General features: G+C 38.8%; 2 protein-coding genes and 1 pseudogene across 10 annotated transcripts in view; 2 read left to right on the top strand and 1 right to left on the bottom strand.

The window, feature by feature from the left end:
- The first annotated feature begins 745 nt into the window (after nt 1–745).
- On the top strand, nt 746–1,224 carry LOC122903486 (annotated as a pseudogene).
- Nucleotides 1,225–1,528: 304 nt separating this feature from the next.
- Nucleotides 1,529–12,864, top strand: TM4SF20 (transmembrane 4 L six family member 20). Its single transcript, XM_044240863.1, has 4 exons — nt 1,529–1,767; nt 7,073–7,138; nt 10,469–10,620; nt 12,535–12,864. Exons 1-4 carry the CDS (start codon nt 1,585–1,587, stop codon nt 12,821–12,823), a joined length of 690 nt encoding a protein of 229 aa, XP_044096798.1. The 5' UTR covers nt 1,529–1,584; the 3' UTR covers nt 12,824–12,864.
- A 6,722-nt stretch (nt 12,865–19,586) lies between these two features.
- Nucleotides 19,587–21,545, bottom strand: part of MFF (mitochondrial fission factor) — a 31,731-nt gene continuing 29,772 nt past the window's right edge. For all 9 annotated transcript variants that reach the window (XM_044241732.1, XM_044241733.1, XM_044241736.1 and 6 more), the window contains one exon: nt 19,587–20,438. In XM_044241732.1, the coding sequence (XP_044097667.1) occupies nt 20,307–20,438 (132 nt within the window). In that variant the 3' untranslated portion in view covers nt 19,587–20,306. The remainder of the gene's footprint in view (nt 20,439–21,545) is intronic.

Raw genomic sequence — 21,545 nt, 5'->3', positions numbered from 1 at the left:
CTCTTCCAGACACATATCAGTTTGTATTTCATCATGCACTTGAACCCAAGCATAACTGAGTGACCATTTGGCCAAGAAAGTGTGAAAAGATGTGATGTGGCTCTTCTGGACAAAAAAAAAAAAAATGTTAAGACTCACTACATCTTTTTACTCTGACTCCACAACTGTGAAAGCTGGGACAGATTTGCGCCCCTGAATCTCTCAGTAACAACGATGAGCAGAGCCCTCTTGGTGATCTATGATGGCCAATTAGTATGAGTGAGAACTTTGGTATTTAAAAGGCTATCCCAGTGGATGGAACTTTTCTTGAGGCACTCACAAAGTAGTAGGGAGACAACATGAAGCCCCAGACCAGAAATGTACTGTGCATAACCAAGTAAGTGCTCAAGGTTCGAAGAAAATAAGACATGATGATCTGTGCCTCCATCTTTCTCATATTCCTGTTTCATTCTGGTTTCCATACTCGAACACTGCCGGTCTTCAGTGTTAACAGAAACTCCCACCAGCCTTAGACGGTCCACTTCTAACTCGATTTGTCTATAAGACTGGGATAATATGACTTCAGATTTTTTAAAAATTTTGTGTATGTGAGCATACAGGAAAACATACTTTACATAAAATGGATATTCTTGTTTTTAGTTTTTATAAGGCATACTAGTAAAAGGTATTAAGGAAACATATCTTAAGACCATCCTTTTTCTTCTTTGCTTTTTTTTGGTTTTCATCTTTTTATTTTCTTGCATAAATGTATCTAACAGAAACTAGAGATTTTTTCCCACCTTCCATCCCCTATGGAGCTGTGGAGAGTGACCTTTATCTGCATTATTACGTGGGTGACAAGGACAAGTTTGACCGTGTGTTCCTGCATCAGTTCCCATCTGATGAGAAATTGAGATGTACCAACAACAATTACACAAATGATGTCATGCTCAGGCTTATGTACATGAAAGTGTGACGGAGATGCTGAGGACAATAATTGACAACAGTGTGATAACCAGAGATGGTGCTCTGTGGCCTCCTCTTGATACGCTGCACTGGCAGGAACCTGAAATTGTTATTGGACATGAACACACTTCTTCGACAACATCAAAAATTGGCTCTCTTACTGATGTTAGTCAACCCAAGGGTCCAGAAGGCTTACACATATTTTATTATCTTGCCCAGGACCTGAAGTGTTTTGTCTTCAGTCTTACTGGATTACACTTCTGGATTAAGCCACTGTAGATTGAATTTTGGGGTGGACATGTTGGGAGGGTGGGAGTAGCTGTTTTTAGTAACCATTATCAGGAAATTTTTGTGTATTATCAAGGAAATATTTTTTGTGTAAACTATAAATGGTTGTCGTTAATAAATATTTAACAAACTACAAAAAAAAAAAAAAAAAAAGAAGGAAAGAAAGAAACCCAACTTACTTCCTCTACCAGTTCTCATAATAATGCCCTGCCCTCCTGGATGGACTCTGAACTTTACACAGTTATTTTTCATAAGTTCTAAACTTTAACTAGAAGGCTCAGAGTAAAAGGCAAGACAGTGCCACACCAGCAGCCACACTGACAGGATTTCTCATTGAACCAGGGGGTGACCATGACCTGTTGTGAGGGATGGACATCCTGCAATGGATTCAGCTTATTGGTTCTACTTATATTGGGAATAGTTCTCAATGCAATTCCTCTCATTTTAAACTTTGTGGATGAAGGCAAAGTTTTTCATAACCCCATCTCTTGCTTTGAGTGGTGGTTCCCAGGGATTATAGGAGCAGGTGTGATGGTGAGTAACATTTATTTGGCTTGATTTGGGGAAAGGGCTGCCTATTTTACCAAACTCCCAAACACCATCTTTCAACTTGATGGTGGGCTATGCCTTGGCTGAGGATATCGTCAGGAGCAGTGGAATGGTATTAATGGTATTAATTCACTGGCATCAGTGAAGAATGAAAACTTAAGTAAATTTAAATAAATGGTGGTATGGACTAGGGAGCTTGGGCAACAAAATTAATAATTTGATAAATGTTTGTTGGATTGCTATCTATCATAGTTCTTCACATGTGTTATGCCATTCTTCTAAGCTTTATAGTTAGTGTTCAAGATGTTTTGAATCCTTTCCCTCAGCTTTCCTCTGCCAATACTAGTCTCAAAAGTATTCACAGGAATACGGGAGTGGGAAGTGCTACCCAAGGGAGTCTGATTAATGTCAGAGAAATGAACTTGTGTGGATGTGTGTGTGTGTCTGTTTCAGTGATGATGAGTCACTGCTGCTGGTCTTATCCCCGACTTCTGTGGAAGTGCTCTTGGGTCATTACGTGTTAAACTTTAGATAAAAATTTATCCTTTGGCTGGCACACTGGAGTGGAGACCACTCTGGCACCAAAAGGCCATTTTAGGAAGCATTCCCGCAAAGTCGATGGTTTCTTTCCCTTTAACGTTGTGAGCAATCTATTCACCTTGCTTTAGGTAGAAGGGCTATTTCTTCAAACAACCCTGAGAGTTTTCTTCCAGGCTAAGAGGAAGTGAGCAACAGTGCTCAACCATGATGCAACTGCCAACATTTGTGTCTGCTTTCTGCCTTTCTAGAAGCTTCCTCTACTTAAGTAGCATGAGCTTCCATGCATCTTGCTTAGACCAGAAGCCAGGAGCAGCTGGCTAAGTCTAACCAATAATGGCAATTTCCATGAAGCCACTAGAAGTTCATCTAGCTAGAAGTTCATCATGGATTGTGTGAAAACAATCCATGTAGAATGACTCATGTTGCTTTAAGTATAAATTGGTTCTAGTATGAACCCCATCTCAGTTAAAAACAATGTCTTGCTAGCAATAACAGAGCATAACACACATCCTATGCATGTTTTTGTCAGTGGGAGGAGGGAAGGAAGATGAAGAGGTGAAGACACAGAGAAGGGCCCACAGAGAGTTCTGTTGAGTGCCAGCTACGGTTCACACTTTATACTATCTCATTTCATTTAATAATCTGGCTAAGCAGATACTATCATTTGTATTTTAACAGATCAGCAAGAAGAAGGTTAGGAATGTTAACAAGGCACATAGTAGGTGTGAAACTCAATTCCAGATTTATCTGATTCCAAGGCTCTGTTTTCCACCAGTATTACCACCATAATCCTCAACGTCTGTCTCCTGTTGACAAAGGGGAAAGACAAAATCCATAACCTTCTCCATAAATTTAAGTGGCCAGGAAACTGAAGCATAGGAAGGTGATATAAATCTGTGAAACAGTTCCAGAAAACCTGGACTTCCTTGTTCTATGACTACATTTACATTATGATCCTCAATAAATATTAATGAAGATCTGGAATCACATGAGGGATCTCTATTACACAGTATTGTAGAATGTCATCGAGGCAGTGAACAACTCCTTGAAAATTTCAATAGTTGTTTTATAGACTGAGCCTCAAACTCTAGACTAGGCTCACAAGCAAACTGGTAGGTGATAGAAGGTCTCAGAGTACAGGTACATTTTCATGATCCTTGACTATAAACAGAATGTAGAAGAGTATCTTTTTCAAAGGGAATCATCCAAAATACTGAACTCTTCATATACTTGTAAACACACAGAAAAGTTAATAAGGAAGCGTTCACTGCTTGTGATAGCAATCTTGTCAGAGTTCTTGAAATTTTCTAAAATTGCTATGGCATTTTAAATGTTCTTCATAAACTGGCGATTTTGCAGAAGGTAGCTGATAACTATGGAATTCATTATTGATTACTTCATAAAATGCACAATCATTTTATGGTTTTATGATTCAGTGAAAAGAGAAGAGAACCTTTTCATCTTTTGAAACCATGACTAAGAGATTTTCCGTAATTATCTTCAATTATCAACTGTTACGTGGAAAAATCAATACATATTATTTTTTTTTTCCAGGCACTAAAAAGAAAGACTTGAAATGTTTCCTCTAAAAAATATAAAGGTCATTTTATTATTATATGAGATTGGTTGAAAGTCTGATCTTAATCATGCTTATTCATTGAGTGTACTTCTTACATAATGATAATTTATCAATGATTAAAGTCTAAATATAGAACAAATTGTTGAATGTTAACCAAAATTAGAAGATATTATGTATGACAAGAATTTTCAAAATGTAGTTTTTTATATTCATGATGAGCTATGGCTTTGTGTTTTACTGTCATGTTCAAGTACTTGGGAAAATCCCAAAAGTTTGCCTTCTATCAGTTTTAATGATCTAAAAGCTTTCTTGTACTTCATTTGTAAAACCATATACTACCTTACTTTTAAAACTGGATAAAAGTATGGGTATGTATAAGAAAAAATGAAAAATACTTTTTTATAAAAATAAAAGTCTATCAAGATTTTTGATTTCACAAAAACTCATGCATTTAAATGTACTTAGGAATTGAAGAGAAAGAGTAGTTCATTACTCATTTTCACAGGATATTATCTGGAAAACTTATAACTTAGTTACATATGTACACACATACATATTACATATTGTACAGTTCAGGGGTGCCTGTTCAGTTGGTGGAAGGTGCAACTCTTTATCTCCAGGTTGTGGTTTCGAGTCCTGCATTGGTTATAGAGATGACTTTTAAAAAAATCACATTTTATTGTCCATCTTAGTTCCGAAACTTTGAATGGACAAAATGGTTGAAATACAGTGAATTATCAAGTTACACATAAGAATGGAACAAAGATGTGTTAAGATGTCATGAAGTCAACTGGGTGAGGATTCATATACCACAGGCCATTGTTACTTTATAAAACACGTTTGCAAAGGAAAAGAACTATGAAAGTAAATGTTCAGCATCTCTGAAATAAATTAATCTTTCAGAAAGTTAGAGTTGAATTTACATTGATAAGGAAAATGGAATGATTTATCCATTTAAGCTGTAACTTAATGTTGTGTCAACTTTAATGGACTCATTACATTTCTAAATCAGGGGTTGGGAAACTTTTTCTATAAAGAGCCAGATAGTGAGTATTTGAAGCTTCGCGATCCAGTCTCTCTCATAACCATTCAGTTGTGCCATTGATGTGTGAAAGCAGCCACGGACAATATGTAAGTGAATGGGCATGGCTGTACTCTAATAAAACTTTGTTTATTAAAAAAGATGGTGGCCCACAGCTTGCCAGTTTCTGTTCTGAATTATTTCTTCTTAAGTCCAGAAGACAGGGTAGCTTGTGAGTACAGCAAAAGAAGTTTAGTCCATGAATGCTGACACCTATTTGAGAGCTAAACTAATTTATTTTCCTTTTCTTCTGGGCTCTCAGCTATGCCTCAGAGTGGCTGGGCTGTCATACATCCATGTGCCCCCGGAATTATAACAGTGTTGGTGTTCAGGGCAATATATAAGCAAAGCTTGAGAACAATACTGCATTCTCCACAAGTGACATGGAGTCAGCCAATGGTTAGAGCGGGGTGAAGTCTGTCAGGGAGGCTGCCTTGTAAGGTGTAAATCTTAGACCTGTTCTAAAAGAACAAAGGTGTATGTGGGCTTGAAAACAAGTATCAGGGAAAGAGCAGTAAGAGGAAGACGATGAGATGAGCCAGGTGGTGCTGCAGAAGGGGAAGGATAAGAATGAATAGACCGTATGGAGGAGGGGAGATCTATCCAAATTGTCCAGCGTAGAATCATGGTTGAGCCTCTGGGCTCTGGCCCCCCAGTGCCTAGATTTGGGTCCCCAACTCATCCACTTTCATAGGCCAGTCACTCAAACTTGTTGTGTCTCAGTTTTCTCATTGGTGAACTGGGAGTAATACTGGCGCCCACCTCATGGGATTGTTCTGAAGCTGGAATGAACTGAACCATGTTCAACACCTACAACAGTAGCTGGCCTGTTGTTAGAACTCAATAAAACATTAGAAAACAAGAGTGGGAGAAAAAAGAGAGAGCTGCTTTAGGGCAGTTGTGCTGAGAGAACAGAAGAAGCTCATGGCTAAAGTTTCTACAGTGGAAGGAAATGATTTACATTTCACTCTTCAATGTTACAAACTTTTTTCCAGTAAGAATTTCTAGTCATAACTGCTGAGTAGATATTACTCAAAATTGAAACCTAATCCTGAGAATGTGGCATCATTTCTCACAGTTTTCCTCAGTGATGTACATCTCCCTTGACATAGAAGGCACTATATGCAGTTTTCCCAAACAGCAGTGTAAAGTGAGGTCATGACCTGTTATGGATACATGAGCAGAAGGGAGAATGTGGAACCAAAAATAATTCTCTGGGGGCGCCTGGGTGGCTCAGTGGGTTAAGCCTCTGCCTTCGGCTCAGGTCATGTTCTCAGGGTCCTGGGATCCAGCCCCGCACTGGGCTCTCTGCTCAGCAGGGAGTCTGCTTCCCTTCCTCTCTCTCTGCCTGACTTTCTGCCTACTTGAGATCTCTCTGTGTCAAATAAATAAATAAAATCTTAAAAAAAAAAATAGTGCTCTGGACATAAATTTGGCGACTGGCAAGATGGTGGTGAGCCTGAGGATAGGAGGGAAGTTCAGAAGTGGGAGAGGGTGGTGACAGAATTCTTAGTTCCCAACTGTCAGGCAGTTTCCTTTCTGGGTTCTTGCCAGATTAATTTATACAATTTTTGGGAAATGGAATAAGTGGTCATAGATTATAGTAGCAAGGAGCCTGCTTCCTCCTCTCTCTCTCTCTCTGCCTGCCTCTCTGCCTACTTGTGATCTCTGTCTGTCAAATAAATAAATAAAAAATCTTTAAAAAAAAAAAAAAAGAAGAGGAAGAAAGAAAAAAGGGAAAATTTGGATGATGCAAACAATTCTTTCAGAAACATTCCTTCCAAAATAATGAATAACTAACTCACTCTAATCCATTTAAAATCCAATTCTCTCTAAAGATGAAAGTAAAGTAAGAATGTAGATGGAAGAGTTTGAAGCTGTTGTCCTGAAATGCCCCAGCCCTTCCCCACTTTAATCTTTGTGTTTGAAATGGGGATCCCAAAGTGCACAAGATCAAGGGATATTGCCAAATTTCCCCTTTTGTTCCCTTGAGCCTTGATTTCCCACAACTGCTGGGAGGTGGAGATGACTGCTTTTCTCATCTGATGAGAAGAAATCATATTCATCTTTCCTGTTGATGTGATTTCCAGGTCATTCCAGCAACAACAATGTCCTTGGCAGCAAGAAAAAGAGCGTGCTGCAACAACAGAACTGGAGTGAGTATGGACCATCGGCCTCGAGCCAAAGCGCAGGAACATTCAGTTACTGACACAGCAGCAAAGCTTCCCGAGTCATCACTATCTGTCCAACAGTGGCAGGACCATAGTCATAGAAACATGCAATTTACAGTAATTATATGATAATATGGAAAGTGCGAAGTTTATCTTTTTTCTTTTTTTCCCCCATAAGAATGAAGCTTTCGAGTCAGTCTTCAGACCTTTTCTCAATCTTCAGTTTCAATAACCTAAAGGCTTTCAAAGAAAGATTTGGAAGTTATACCTGGAGCTGTAATCAATTTCATAATTCTCAAATACTTGTTATTTTCGTGGTGTATGTAAAAGACTTTGGGAAAGTGTATCCTCAATTCTATGAAAGATTGGTTTGCTACGATCAAAATAATTGTCCTTATCCAGTTAAAGGAGACAATGGTTATTTATTTTCAAACATTTACTGTGTACTCATTAAGTATAAAATTGTAACTAAGTTAAAAGTAAAGGAAGTGAATATTTATTAGCCTAACGTTATTATGGTCGGAACCCTTCCAATGCTACAACCTTGCTTAATTCTCTCAAAACCACTAAGTGGGAAATATTATGGTGTCTGTTTCATTGACTGAGAAATTGATGCTCAGAGAAAGCAAATAATTTGCCAAGGTAGCACAGCTAATAAGTAGGTGAATTTTTGTCCAAATCCACTAGGCTCCAAATTTCACAATATTTACACTATTTATGCCATGGTTGTTGTTATAAGCAACACTGAGGTCTCTCATTCTTCTCTAAGGAGTGGTGGGCTGGATCAATAAACAAGCCGTCATAGTAAATATTCCTGGATGATCTTGAGGTTTTATGGTGCTCAGCCTTATGAGAACATCAGAGTCACCCAGAACAATCTTAAAAATATCAATGCCTGGTGGCCCCCAGAGATTCAGTATTTTTCAAAACCAATATAGGTGATTCTAATATGATCCCATGGGTGAGAGCTAGGGTTTAAAAGTGTGCATATTTATATCTGTATTAATATTTATATTTTTAAAAAGTACCCTTTTCTGACATTTGATATTTATCTAGGATTATAATTACTTTGCTAATTGTTGATACTACATCTTTGTTCCTTATATACCATAGAAATTTAATAAATACTAGTTTTCAGTTTCTCCTCTCTGGCACTTTTCTTTTTAAACTTATAATTTGCAGTTGACTTTTTATTACCTCTATATTGTACTTACATTCTTGAGAAAGATATCTTGAGCTATATCTAAATCCCTGAACTCTAAAATATCAGAACACTTCTACAGATTTTTGTCTCAAATTGTATTTCCCTTAAGAATCTTTCCCCCCTACATACCTTTAATGACAAGTCATCTTTTCAATGATCACTTAAGTTTCTTCTGTCCTTGGAGGACGGTAAGTTGTGAAGAAGCAAGACACCTTTTCATGCAGGTGTTGGGCTTAACTCTGCAGGTTTTGCTCCTCCATACCAACCTTGAAAGTCATTGGAATTTTCATGCTTCTGCAACATTACAGATTATTATGTGCCAAGAAGTTATAGGAACTCTGGAGTGCCAAGGGGTAGGGGTGCTATGTAATACTGCTCATGCTCTGTTAATAATAGTGGTGCTGGTTATTTAATTAAAATTTCCAGCTTATATTGAGTAGATGCAATAAAGTGTTTCTAGGCACTTTTCTCACTTTGTGGCAGCCCTGGGAAGACTGGTGCTTAAGTCATATCATTTATCTTCCAAGTTGAGAAAAGACCAAAGCATCATAAAGGCAACAAAGGCTAGATCTTGAGGTGGGTAATGGGGTCACCAAGGCTTATCTCCTGTATTAACTGTTCCAACTATTTCCCCTACTTTAACTGTGTCTTGCTCCTTCCCTTTGTCCACTTCTTGGTTTTGTTTCCAAATGCTTTGGTTTTGCTGAGTCATTTACATAAACCCCCCACTTGGGGGAATTCAGATCCCCAAGAGCACGTTCTAAAGCCAGGCCCTTTTGTAGTGATAAGAAGTTAGAAAGAATAAATGACCAAAATAAATAGTGCACTTCTTGGTGAGCAAATTAACTAACTTGCACAGGCCACAGTAGTGTGGAATAATCTGGATTTGAATTAGACTCCAAATCCATCATTCTCTGCTTTTACCTCGAAGAATTCTGATGTAGTGATTAAAATCTGAGCACAAGCATTTCCCAGTTGTGAGATTCTGACAAGTTTGCCAACCTCTCTGAATTATATTTTTCTCATCCTTAAAGTGGGAATAATAGTATCTATCTCTTGGGGTTATTGAAAGGGTTAAATGAGATAATATATGCAACAACATGCATGAGGTACATAAAGAAGCCCCTTATTCTGCCTACTCATTAAAGCCACGTCTCCTGAACCCTCTGGAAGTGGCAGTATTATCGGACCCAAGGAAAAGGACAAGTATTCCTTCATCTCTGCATATTTTAACTCATAATTATCATTGACTAACAACTTCACTGAAACAACACAGAGCTTTTTTTCCTGAAAAGCATACATATATACCGACTTTCATTTGGGCCATAACATTTCCTATTGGCAAATTTCATGCTTTTTTTCTGCTTTCTCTGACTTTCACTCATGAAATGAAAGGTGCTTAAAGGCTTACAGTTTTTCTCCCTGACACAACATGGTTCTCCACTGGAGCAGTTCTGCCCCCCCAGAGGGACATGGAACAGTGTCCGGGACACTTTTGGCTGTCAACACTTTGGAGGGACAGCTACTGGTATCTAGTGGAGTAGAGACCAGCGATGCTGCCAAACAACCCAGAATGTACAGGAAAGGCCCCAAAACAAAATGCCCAATGTTGGCAGTATTGAGGTTGAGAAGCTCTGTGCTTAACACGACGCTATTGACTGATCTCAGCAGAATGGGGACCACTGACCTCTCATAGCATTAGGGCCAAATCTGGATGAAAGATTTGGGAGTCAGGAGACCAGATGCCAAAATGTGGTGGTTAAGATCTAGTCCAGGTTCTGTGAAGCAGAAAGTACACAGAATGGGGAGGAGGTACTAGATGTCAGTGGTCCCTTGAAGTGGACAAGGCTCAGGGTGTAAAAAGGTACAGATTTTCCAAAAACAGTAGCAAGCCCAGCAATCTTTTAGTAAGTCTAATCAAATGGCAGAGACTTTGCCCTCTTTGTTCTTTGATAAATCAGACCTAATCAAATGGAGATCTTAAAGACCTAGGACCACAGGGGCACCAGAGACCAGCAGCAGTTGGCCAGAAGTCTGCATGTGCTGCTGAGTCTCGAAATAGTCCAGGAACACGTGAGAACATACACCAGTGCTTCTCCTTTGTTTTCCAGATGTTTCTGTCATCACTTCTGAATGTCATCACAGTCATTGGTGCTGTGTATTGCATGTTGGTATCTATCCTGGCTCTCTCGGAAGGTCCTCTCATTTGTAACTCTCAAGAGAACAGCACTTTCAATTGTGAATTTTCATTCAAAAATTTGAGGTGAGTATCCTGATTTTCACAGATTGTCTCACATGCTGCAGCTAGCTCCATGAGAATAGTGTGGTGCTGACACGTTGTTCTTTGATGGAATGACTGGAACACAGGTTCTTAGGGATTTAGCACATTAATCTCAACTGGCACAACCTCATAGAAATGGAAGAACCACTCAGAATGGTTTGTGGGGTGGTGGGGGACAGGAATCTTGTCTAGAAGGAGTAGTTGACTCAGATGGTTTATCTTTGTCTTTTAAAAATCTGTGGCTGCAGGGGTGCCTGGGTGGCTCAGCAGGTTAAAGCCTCTGCCTTTGGCTCAGGTCATGATCTCAGGGTCCTGGGATTGAGCCCCACATTGGGCTCTCTGCTTACCGGGGAGCCTGCTTCTTCCTTTCTCTCTGCCTGCCTCTCTGCCTACTTGTGATCTCTGTCAAATAAATAAATAAAATCTTAAAAAAAAAAAATCTGTGGCTGCAAGTGTATATGTGTCTAAAGAATTTCTAGAAATATATGCCAGAAAGTTTACTTTTTTTTTTTTTTTTGAGAATGGTTATAGAGGATGCCCTGGAAGAGTGAAGGGAGCACTGCATATCTACACTTCCAAACTCAGTTTCTAAGCCCTAAGCATATGTTACTTTTATAATTAAAAAAAATGAATAAAAACACAATACATAAATTCTAGAGCCTTACTTATGAGCCCTAAAAGAAACAAAAGCAGTTGATGGATTCATGCAGACGTACTATAAATATACTGCAGGCATGGGAATGAATCAAGTTTAACTCATATAGTGACAATATAGAGGAGTTACTTGTAAGTGGCTCATTTCAGACTTGAAAGATGGTTCTGTGCCTGAATCTAGGCCCAGTCTGTAAAACTGGAAGAACAATCTAATTCTCGCTTATCTATATGTTGCTCAGTTTTTGAAAATAACTAGAATTCACTTTAGTAATTACATGAAAAAAAAAATTTCCCCCTCCTTTTCTCCTGCTACCCTAAAAAAGAATAATCCCTCAAAATTTGCATACTGCAGTTGTGAATTAAAATCAAAACAAAAAATTCCCTTTCCTAGCTCTGAAGTTCAAAATAAAAGATTTCAAGCACAGATGCTCTACACATTCAGCCCTTAGGAGAGAATAACTCACCGGGCACCCGGCTAAGCTCTGGAGATGAGAGCCAGTCCAGCTGGGGAGACAGAGTTCCAAGACTGATGCTAGGCTTGCTGCAAACTGCAGAAAGCACACTCCCTTTCCACGTGCCAAAAATACTGTTGTCTTCCCAGGATAAATGTCAGTTGTTGGTATCCAGAAATGCAAACTCTCTAAGACCACTTAGCCTTACTTGGTAGTAAACTGAGGGAACAACCATCTTAGGGTAGATCACGTTCGGGTTAGAAGTCTCTCATTTTCCAAACCTTGTTACAATGGGCACAAATCCCTTCAATCAGACTTTTTTTTTTTTTTTTTAAAACATGCCTTTTGTCAGTAAAATTTGCACAGCCTGTTTGAGAGCAGATGCAACACTGCCATTTTGTAGGAAGAACTGAGCTCCCTGCGGGGGCGGGGAGCACCTCACTTTACATATCTTTAGCAAGTAATGGAACGCCTGTATAATTAGGTTGAATGATGGGAGATTAAGAATATTCAGTTATTTCCAACACAGAAAATTTCATATGGTTCAACCCAAGAGTAGGTACTCTAGAAATGCTGGTTGAGGGAGGGGACAGATACTCAGTAAGAGTTTTGTAGAGATCAGAGTACATGGACACATGATCAGAAACTTGGGTCTTAGCTATAGTTTCTGGGCATAGTATTTCAAAGGACTTGCTGTTTTAGTATACTTGCCCTTTTCTGGGCACGATGATGCAGTCTTTTCATGGTAAGTGATATTCCTGAAAACCTCCTATCTTTTCTTTCATTTCAGTGACATTGATCCAGACTCCTTCAATCTGCAGTGGTTCTTCAGTGAGTCTTGTGTCGCTCCTCCTGATTTTGATAATCTCACCATCAATGGCGTCACAGCCAGTGACTGGATAAAGCATACCTTGAGCTTCGACACTGAAGAAAACAAACACAGAGTGATCCATTTCTCGGTGTTTTTAGGCCTACTGCTCGTGGGGATTCTGGAGCTCCTGTTTGGGCTCAGTCAGATGGCCATCGGTTTCCTTGGCTGTCTGTGTGGGGTCACTAAACGGAGAAGTAGAATTGTTTAGTTTCATGGTAATAAAATAGAAATATTAGCAGTTTTGAATCATTTGAGAATTGCATTTAAAAGACACTCCTTGGGGTATCTGGGTGGCTCAGTTTGTTAAGTGGCTGCCTTTGGTTCGGGTCATGATCCCAGGGTCCTGGTATCAAGTCCTGCATCAGGGTCCCTGCTCAGCAGGCTGTCTGCCCCTCCCTCCAACTTGTGTTCTCTCAAATAAATAAATAAAATCTTAAAAAAAAAAAAATAAAAAGACATTCTTTTAGAAGTTCAAAAATGGAACACTGTCTAGAAAGCTATTATCAGTCACTTTAGGCCAAAAGTCATCTTTGAGATGTTAAAAAAAAAAAAAAATCAGCCTTTCATATACAAAGCAAAAACAATCATCAGTGGTTGACTTTGGGGAAAGGTGGAGAGAAGTTTTCAATTTGTTTTGTACCTTTTTATACTTCTGTACTATGTGAATTTTTAAATTCTATATTCTCAAGTGTGGAGGGAGGAGGGAGGGAAGGGGAAAGGAGAACGAAGATGGGGAGGGAGGGAGGACAGGAAGGAACAGAAGTTATCCTGGAAGTGAAAATATGGAACTTTATTTTATATCTTTACACTAAAAAATAAAATAAAATAAAAATAAAATAAAACGAAACAGATAGCCTGAATGGTTTTAGACCTAATTTTCAGCTTATAGACAATCTGGAGAAGAGGACATAGTCAGACAAATCCAAAAGGTGGGGCAGTAAACAGACAATAGCCCCGTTTTCCACAAGAAAATATATAGGAAAGATAAAAGGTGGACTGGGCTGAGAGAACTATTCCAGATTAAGAGAACAAAGAGACAGGATTCAATGAAATGTCTTCTGTAGACTCATTTCATTGGGGGATAACTGGGGAGAGCTGTACAAGGATTGGTTTAGGGGGATGCCTGGCTGGCTTAGTCAGAGGTATGTATGACTCTTAATCTCTGGGTCATGTGTTCAAGTCCCATGTTGGGCATAGAGCCTACTTAGATAGATAAGGGATAGGAAGGAAAGGAAGAAAGGAAGAAAGGCAGGCTGACAGGAAGGAAAGGAGGGAGGAGGGAGATTGGTTTAGGAGATGTCAAAGAATCATCGCTAAACCATTTTTAGTCCTGACAAGGGTTTTATGGTTACACACGAAAATTTTCTTATCTTTAAAGAAATGTATATTTCTGTTTTGGGGGAAATATCATGTTCTTAAAAATACTTCAGCCAAAAGCTATGGAAAAATGTTATATTTAGGTGACAGGTATATGGTAATCCATTATACTTTGCTATTTTCCTGTTTGCATTCTTCCACAATTAAAAAAAAATTATTACAAAAAAAAGGGTGCCAGTCTGAATTCAAAAGCTGCTTTCTATACATGTCAATCTTTAAAAGATAGAATTAAAAAACCATGCATTTACCATATTAAGATGTTATGAAAGACAAAACTGAAAATCCAATTTTCTGAATGTGATCATTCCTGCATTTTACTTCAATTATTTATGTTTACTGGGCTTAAGTTTCTAGAAATAATTTTCAATACCTACATTATAGCTGCCCCCCAAAATTAGTAACATCAGAAGCACACACAGGCTTTTTTTTTTTTTTTTCCCTGAATCTATTTGCTGTATAGAGACCTTCTCCCTATACTCCTATTTTATAGGCCTATTTATCCTTGAGGTCTAGCTTCAGGGTGTCTTACTTGAAAAAGCTTCCCCAGGGTGCAGGATTCCAACAAACTAAGCTAGTACTTACCCAGACCACTGTTATCTTACCTGTCACAAAGTAACATAAATGTTTGTGTGTCCACTACTACCAGAAAATTTGAGAGAGCAGGAACCATGTCCTTCTCATCATTTATTTATTTATTCATCAGCTTTAAAAAAAAAAAATTTTTTTTTAAATTCGAGTTAACAAATAAGTGTATTATTAGTTTCAGAGGTAGAATTTAGAGATTCATCAATTGCATATCACATGCAGTGCTCATTACATCACATGCCCTCCTTAATGCTCATCACCCAGTTACCCCATCTCCCTGTCCCCTCCCTTCCAGCAACTGTCCATTTGTTCCCTATAGTTAAGTCTCTTATCGTTTGTCTTCTGCTTTTATTTTCCTCCCTTCTATGTTCCTGTTTTGTTTCTTAAATTCCACATGAGTGAAATCATACAGTATTTGTCTTTCTCTGACTTATTTCACTTAGCATAATACCTTCTAGTTCCATTCATGTCATTGCAAATGGCAAGATTTCATCCTTCTTGATGACTAATATTCCATTGTATGTCTATACCACATCTTCTTTATCCATTGATCTGTTGATGAACATTTGAGCTCATTCCATATTTTGACTATTGCAGATAATATTGCTATAAACATTGGGGTGCATGTGCCCCTCTGAATCAGCATTTTTATATCCTTTGGGCAAATACCTAATAGTGCAATTGCTGGGTCATAGGGTAGCTCTATTTTTAACTTTCTGAGGAATCTCCAAACTCTATTTTTCCAGAGTGGCTGTACCAGTTTGCATTCCCACCAACAGCGTAAGAGGGTTCACCTTTCTCTTCATTCTTGCCAACATCTGCTCTTTCCTGAGTTGCTAATTTTAGCCATTCTGACAGGTGTGAGGTGGTATCGCACCATGGTTTTGATTTGTATCTCCCTGACGATGAGTGATGTTGAGCATTTTTTCATGTATCTGTTAGCCAACTGTATGTCTTCTTTGGAGAAATGTCTGTCCCTGTCTTCTAGTTTTTAACTGGAGTTTTTATTTTTTGGGTGTTAGGCTGGTAAGTTCTTTGTAGATTCTGGATACTAGACATTTATCCATCATCATTTGCAAATATCTTCTCTCATTCTGTTGGTTGCCATTTAGTTTTGATTGTTTCCTTTGCTGTTTAAGCTTTTATCCTGATGAAGTTCCAAAAGTCCAGTTCCCCCTTTGTTTCCCTTGTCTCTGGAGATGTGTGAAGTTACCATGGCTGAGGTCAAAGAGGTTGCTGCCTGTGTCCTCCTCTAGGATTTTGATGGATTCCTATCTCACATTTAGATCTTTCATTCATTTTGAGTTTTTGTGTGTGGTGTAAGAAAGTGACCCAGTTTCATTCTTCTGCATGCTGCTGTCCAATTTCCCAACACTGTTTGTTGAAGAGACGGTCTTTTTTCCATTGGATATTCTTTCCTGCTTTGTCGAAGATTAGCTGGCCATAGAGTTGTGGGTCTATTTCTCATTTCTTTATTCATTTGCATTGACTTATGTGTCTGTTTTTGTGCCAGTACCATACTGTCTTGATGATTACAGCTTTGTCATACAGCTTGAAGTTTGGAATTGTGATGCCACCAGCTTTGGTTTTCTTTTTCAACGTAATGGCTATTCGCGGTCTTTTCTGGTTCCATACAAATTTTAGAATTGTTTATTCTATCTCTGAAAAATGCTGGTATTATTTTGATAGGGATTACTTCGAACGTGTAGATTGCTTTAGCATAGACGTTTGAACAATATTTGCTCTTCCAAACCAGGAACATGAAGTGTTTTTCCATTTCTTTGTGTCTTCCTCAATTTCTTTCATAAGTGTTCTATAGTTGTCATTGTACAGAGTAGTATTCCATTGTATCTTTCTCTCTATCCATCTATCCATCCATCCATCCCACATCTTCTTTATCCATTCATCAGTGACAGACACCTGGGCTCTTTCCATATTTTGGCTATTGTGGACTTTGTTGCTATAAACATTGGGATGCAGCTGCCCCTTCAAATCACTATTTTGTATCCTTTGGATAAATACCTAGTAGTGCAATTGCTGGGTTGTAGGGTCTATCTTTAACTTTTTGAGGAACCTCCTTGTTGCTTCCAGTCCTTAGCAAGGTCTCTCTTCTGCCTAGTCCCCAGGCTTCACTCATCTCCTCTCTGGCTAAGTCCTCTTCATCCTTCAGACGTCAACACAACCATCACGTTTTTCTGAGAGGTCTTCCCTAACCACCTAATGAAGATTTCCCTTAACTTTCTCCTTTAGAATTCTGCCATTGATAGTACTCATCACAATGGTCACAGCACTTGTATTTGTGCTTGTTTCCTAAATTTTACTCTCCCCCCATAAAACCATAAGCTCAATGGGTCCAGAGATATGTTTCTTTTATTCACTCCTGGTATACGGTGACAAATACAGTGCCTGATACAAAGTAGGGCAATTATAAATATTCTGTTAAATGAATTAATGAATCTTATCTTTTTTACTTAGATTTTAGTGAGTCAATGCTTACTGAATGAATGCCAAACTGCTAATAGCCATAAAATTAAAATACAAATGAAATGAACATGACTGCTCATGGACTTGACTGAACAGTGATGGTGCATCCAATCTTCTCATTGCCTTGGAAATGGGTGTGATGACCCTAGTTCTCCACAGGATCATGAAGAGACAGAAACTTAAGCCTCTCATGTCAGAGGGCAAGAGAGAGGATTGTTGGCAAAAGAGATTCAGCACAATTCAGCTGAAATGGCTGTTATTTCTTTGCTCTTTTAATCTTGTGGAAATGATTGCCATAGATTAAATGTCTAAAGCCTAGGGCCCCCGGCGGTTCAGTATCTTTTGGGATGATGCCATCTCTGCTCTGGTACCTAAACTTACAAATGCATGTATGTATATACACATACACACACACACACACAGTGTACATCTAGTAATTTACAAAGCTCACTGATCTTTTTTTCACTGCCACCCCCATGTTCAATCTTGTTTTGGAATCTTTACACTTTCATTTTTTTTTGCTGTGTCCAGCATCTGAAACACTCCTCTTCCTATCCTTCAGCTTATATCTCAAGTTCTTCCTCCATAACAAAATCATTTTAATAATCCTCAAATTCTTTAATAAGCCTTCCCCTCTCCCTTCCACCCTCCTCCATCAATATGTCAGTTTCTTAAGGTCAGGGCTTGTGGCCTACCAGCTATAACTGCTCACTACAGAGGTCAGTGTGGTGCACACATGAATTTCTACTTATTGACACAACAACACTGTAAGTAAACAACGGTTATAGTAAATTAAGCCTTTTTGAACTTGGAGTCCAGACAAAGAGTTCAATTTCAATGTCAAACATAATTAGGAAGCTAGAAAACAGATATTCATAGAAGAAAGGAAGGAAAGCTCTCTTGCAAATATATTTTTCTAAAATTATCCCTCAAACTGTAAATAACCTGCTACTGTTTCAGTAAGTATTCCTAGAAGTAGAAAAAAAAAATAAAAAAAAAGAAACACCTGTAGGTAGAGTTCTGTACTTAAGTTATAGGACACTAGCCTGTTAGGTTGAGCACTGTATTACTGACCCTCCCTGTAAACTCTTCTCCCACTGTTCCCTGCCCCAAGAACCTTTTCTTCATCCTCTGCTTTTTGAAATCTTGTGTGTGTGTGTGTGTGTGTGTGTGTACGCACGCAAATGTACTTAAAGGCTCAGCTCAAATATCTGTAAGTGTTTCTTAATCATCTGGACCAGGAATGAATTTGTTCCTCTCAACTCCAAAACCACTTTCTTACAATGATGGAACAACTTCCAGGTGAGGGAGGCTGGTATAACAGTACACCAGCTGGTATAACTTGGCTTTCAAGTGACAGAGTCAAGTTCTTCTATTTTTATATCTGTGACAAGGTGAAGGCACGTTTCTTTATTATCCCCTTTTGGGTGGTAAGTTGATTTCCTAGTTACCCTTTCACCAAATGTGTAGCCTTTTCGGGTCCCAGCTTCATGCAGGAATCTCCTGTCACAGCTAGTGACTTGCCTAAAACATGGGACTGTATTCTCCTGCCCTCTGCACAGCCACTTAGGGAGAAAGTTCTAGGTCTCCAGAGTTTGGTAAAAATTAACAGGAGAAAACAGCTTTTGTATTTGCTTATCTCCTGGAATGCCTGCTTTTATTTCATTTTTGGCCCTAGAAGAATCCTTTTCATGCCTGCCCAGCAAAAGAAGTGCTAATTTTATCCATCATTTTCATGTTTCAATTGGGAGGATCATTCAGAAATTACCTTGTAAAAAATATATATATATGTGTGTGTGTGTGTGTGTGTGTGTGTGTGTGTATATATATATATATATATATATATAAAGCTAGAATTAGTATAATCATATCATTAGACTGTTATAAAAGGCAGAAGATTTTCATGGATAAAAAGAAAATATCCTCAAACTCATGTAAACTTTAGGAAGCAAACATAGGAATCCTTCCCCCAAGTACTTTATTTTGGAAGGATAGAAGAGAAGCAAGAACAGAAACACTAAGTCTACCTCTATCTAAGGAATTTCCCTCAACTGCCTTTCCTAAAACTGACCACCTAGGTATTCAGATACTGAAGATATGTGGCAAATACTATACCTAACTAAAATTCTGTTTCTGAACACAAAATCGGGCCAGGGTGCGGGGGGTGGGTAATTCTGAGAGCTAGAGCTTGCCAGGATTTGATTTCACTGGTATACTTAAAGTTCATGAGATATAATATCTTAGCTAAATACTACAATGCAAAAAGCATACACAACTCCAGCTGTTTTCCTCCAAAGCACCTGACAGATACTACAACTTAGAAAACCACCTGTAATGCTACCAGCACCTGCTGCTGCCGGGATGGAAATCGGAAAGGAAACACAGTAGGTTCTTGCTACCAGCCAAGTCATTAATTGCATTATTTCCTTCTGAGACAAGAAGACTCAGGTTCATTAATGGTAATATGCTATGAAATACAGCTCACACACCAATATGATGAAATAAAATTTTTCGACAAACATTGCTTTAGTTGACAGTTTATTAAATACACTACATTTGTACCTTATTCTGTAGTTTTTTAAATCATTCACACAGGGACTTAGTAAAAACATACTTTATAGAAAACCATCTGCAAAACTAAAATAAAAACAAGAACGCACATTTTACACGCATATTAGATAAACTGCTGGAAATGTTCGGAATTCCTTTAGTGAAGGTGACTGGTAAACATGAAGTGCCTTGGCTTTATCAAATCTGACACCAGACCATGACTTCAGAAGTGTTAATGTTGAAATGTGGATGCAAAAGGGTCTATTAACAAAACTGTCCAATCTAACAGTGTTTGAGAAACAGGACAAAATAAAGTAATATTTTTCTTCTACAGATACTTTTCTAAATCCATTCCCTATGCACTCTCGCTCCCATTCGGAGAATAAATTGTGTGGGCTGATGAGGCAAAAATTCCTTTTAAAAAACAAACTAGAGCCTATTTACAAAACATGCAAAGGGAGAATTTTAAGTAGGTGTTTGTTACTGCAGATCTGCTTTAAGTGACTACAGCGGAGTGAGAGAACATACCTTGACTTCTGCAAGTATCAGTCCCTCCCCCCTCCTTTCTGGAAGAAATACATGTTCAGGGCATGGACTATAAAACGGCATACAATGCAAAGACAGAAACAAAGAAGTTTGTAAATGCTTTATATTTCCAGCTGTTGAGACACGAGTTTCGAGAGCTGAGGTTACCTCTAGCGGCGGAACCAGAGCCAGCTGTTAAGAAGCCAGAACGCTACAGTAATTGAATACATGACCATTTCTCTTTTAGCACGCTCTTTGTTCTCCTCTTCTAGAAGTTGCAGACGTCTATTTAGTTTGATTATCTAAGTGAAAAACCACGACAGAAAATAAAAGAGAAACTTTAATGCACGGAGCAATTAGGTTCTTATAAAGCAGGATGACTTTCAAAAGAATTCTTATAAACAATGAACAGTTTCTTTGGGAGCAAAATAAACTATATGCAGAAAAAATGTTACCCTTGACAGCTTAAATTCACAGCTATAATCTTCTCCTTTTCCCTTCTCCAAATTTCTGAGTCAGAGAAAGTGTATTTTCCTTCCTTCCCTGATTCAACGTGGGCCAAGGAAACTGTTGCATACTGCATGCTATCCCAATCAAAAAGACCAAGTAAGTACACATTTTGGCAGGCCTAGCACAGCAGAAAGAATGGGGGCTTCTACTCCTTTCTAGAAGCTTCTGTCACCCAACTTCAGTTGTTCATCTTTAACCTGCTTTAATTGCCTTCTCCATCCACTCTCTGAGTGACTGGGAGCATCTCATAAAATAACCTATTAGAGTGGGCCTTGTGCTCTGCCACTCAGACCTTTCAGAACTGAAAGGCTAATAATTTTCCAGCTGCTAGGAGTGTCCCCTTGGCTGCTGGCCCTGTCACAGCCCTGGGCTGAATGACTGCCCTGCCTATGCTTACGCTCCTTTACCAGGGCAGCAGCATGTATCCAACCAGATAGTGAAGAGATGAAAGGCCCAGCCCTTGTTCCAACTCTAAAGGGTCACCCCAGCTTCAGAGCTCCACAGGAGGCTGGCCACATGCAGCCCTTGTTCTGACTACATTGGAGCCCAACATTTCCCTCTTGCCCAATCCCGCTTCCTTTCCTTCCCTTCGGACTCAGGAGCACTCCCCAGAAAACGCTCTATGTGCAAACCTTCATCCTAGAATCTGCTTTCTGGGGAGTCTAACCTGCAACACCTATGGAAAAACACATTATAAAAGCCAAAGGGATTATTAACATTATATTAGAGAGGTTGAAGGAAGAGTATTTTCATAATGCAGAATCCTTAGCATTTCAAGTACTGAGAACTCCAAACTGGGGGTGTGGGGTGGGTGGGGCCAGGAATGGAAGTCTGTGGGCAGAACCAGACGAAGAGGTGCAGAGATAACCATCTTAACAACCTGAAAAAGTACTTCACTT

This window comes from Neovison vison, chromosome 3 (genome assembly GCF_020171115.1).
Source record: "Neovison vison isolate M4711 chromosome 3, ASM_NN_V1, whole genome shotgun sequence".
NCBI classification, from domain to species: domain Eukaryota; kingdom Metazoa; phylum Chordata; class Mammalia; order Carnivora; family Mustelidae; genus Neogale; species Neogale vison.
The sequence above is the reverse complement of the archived record's forward strand: the minus strand, read 5'-3'. Positions and strand labels throughout refer to the sequence as shown.

Bases quoted from the DNA above. Each gene is read 5' to 3' on its own strand.
- TM4SF20 (XM_044240863.1), top strand. From the start codon at position 1,585: ATGACCTGTTGTGAGGGATGGACATCCTGCAATGGATTCAGCTTATTG. The intron at 1,768-7,072 runs GTGAGTAACATT...TGTGATTTCCAG, and splicing joins TTATAGGAGCAGGTGTGATG to GTCATTCCAGCAACAACAAT. The intron at 10,621-12,534 runs GTGAGTATCCTG...CTTTCATTTCAG, and splicing joins TTTTCATTCAAAAATTTGAG to TGACATTGATCCAGACTCCT.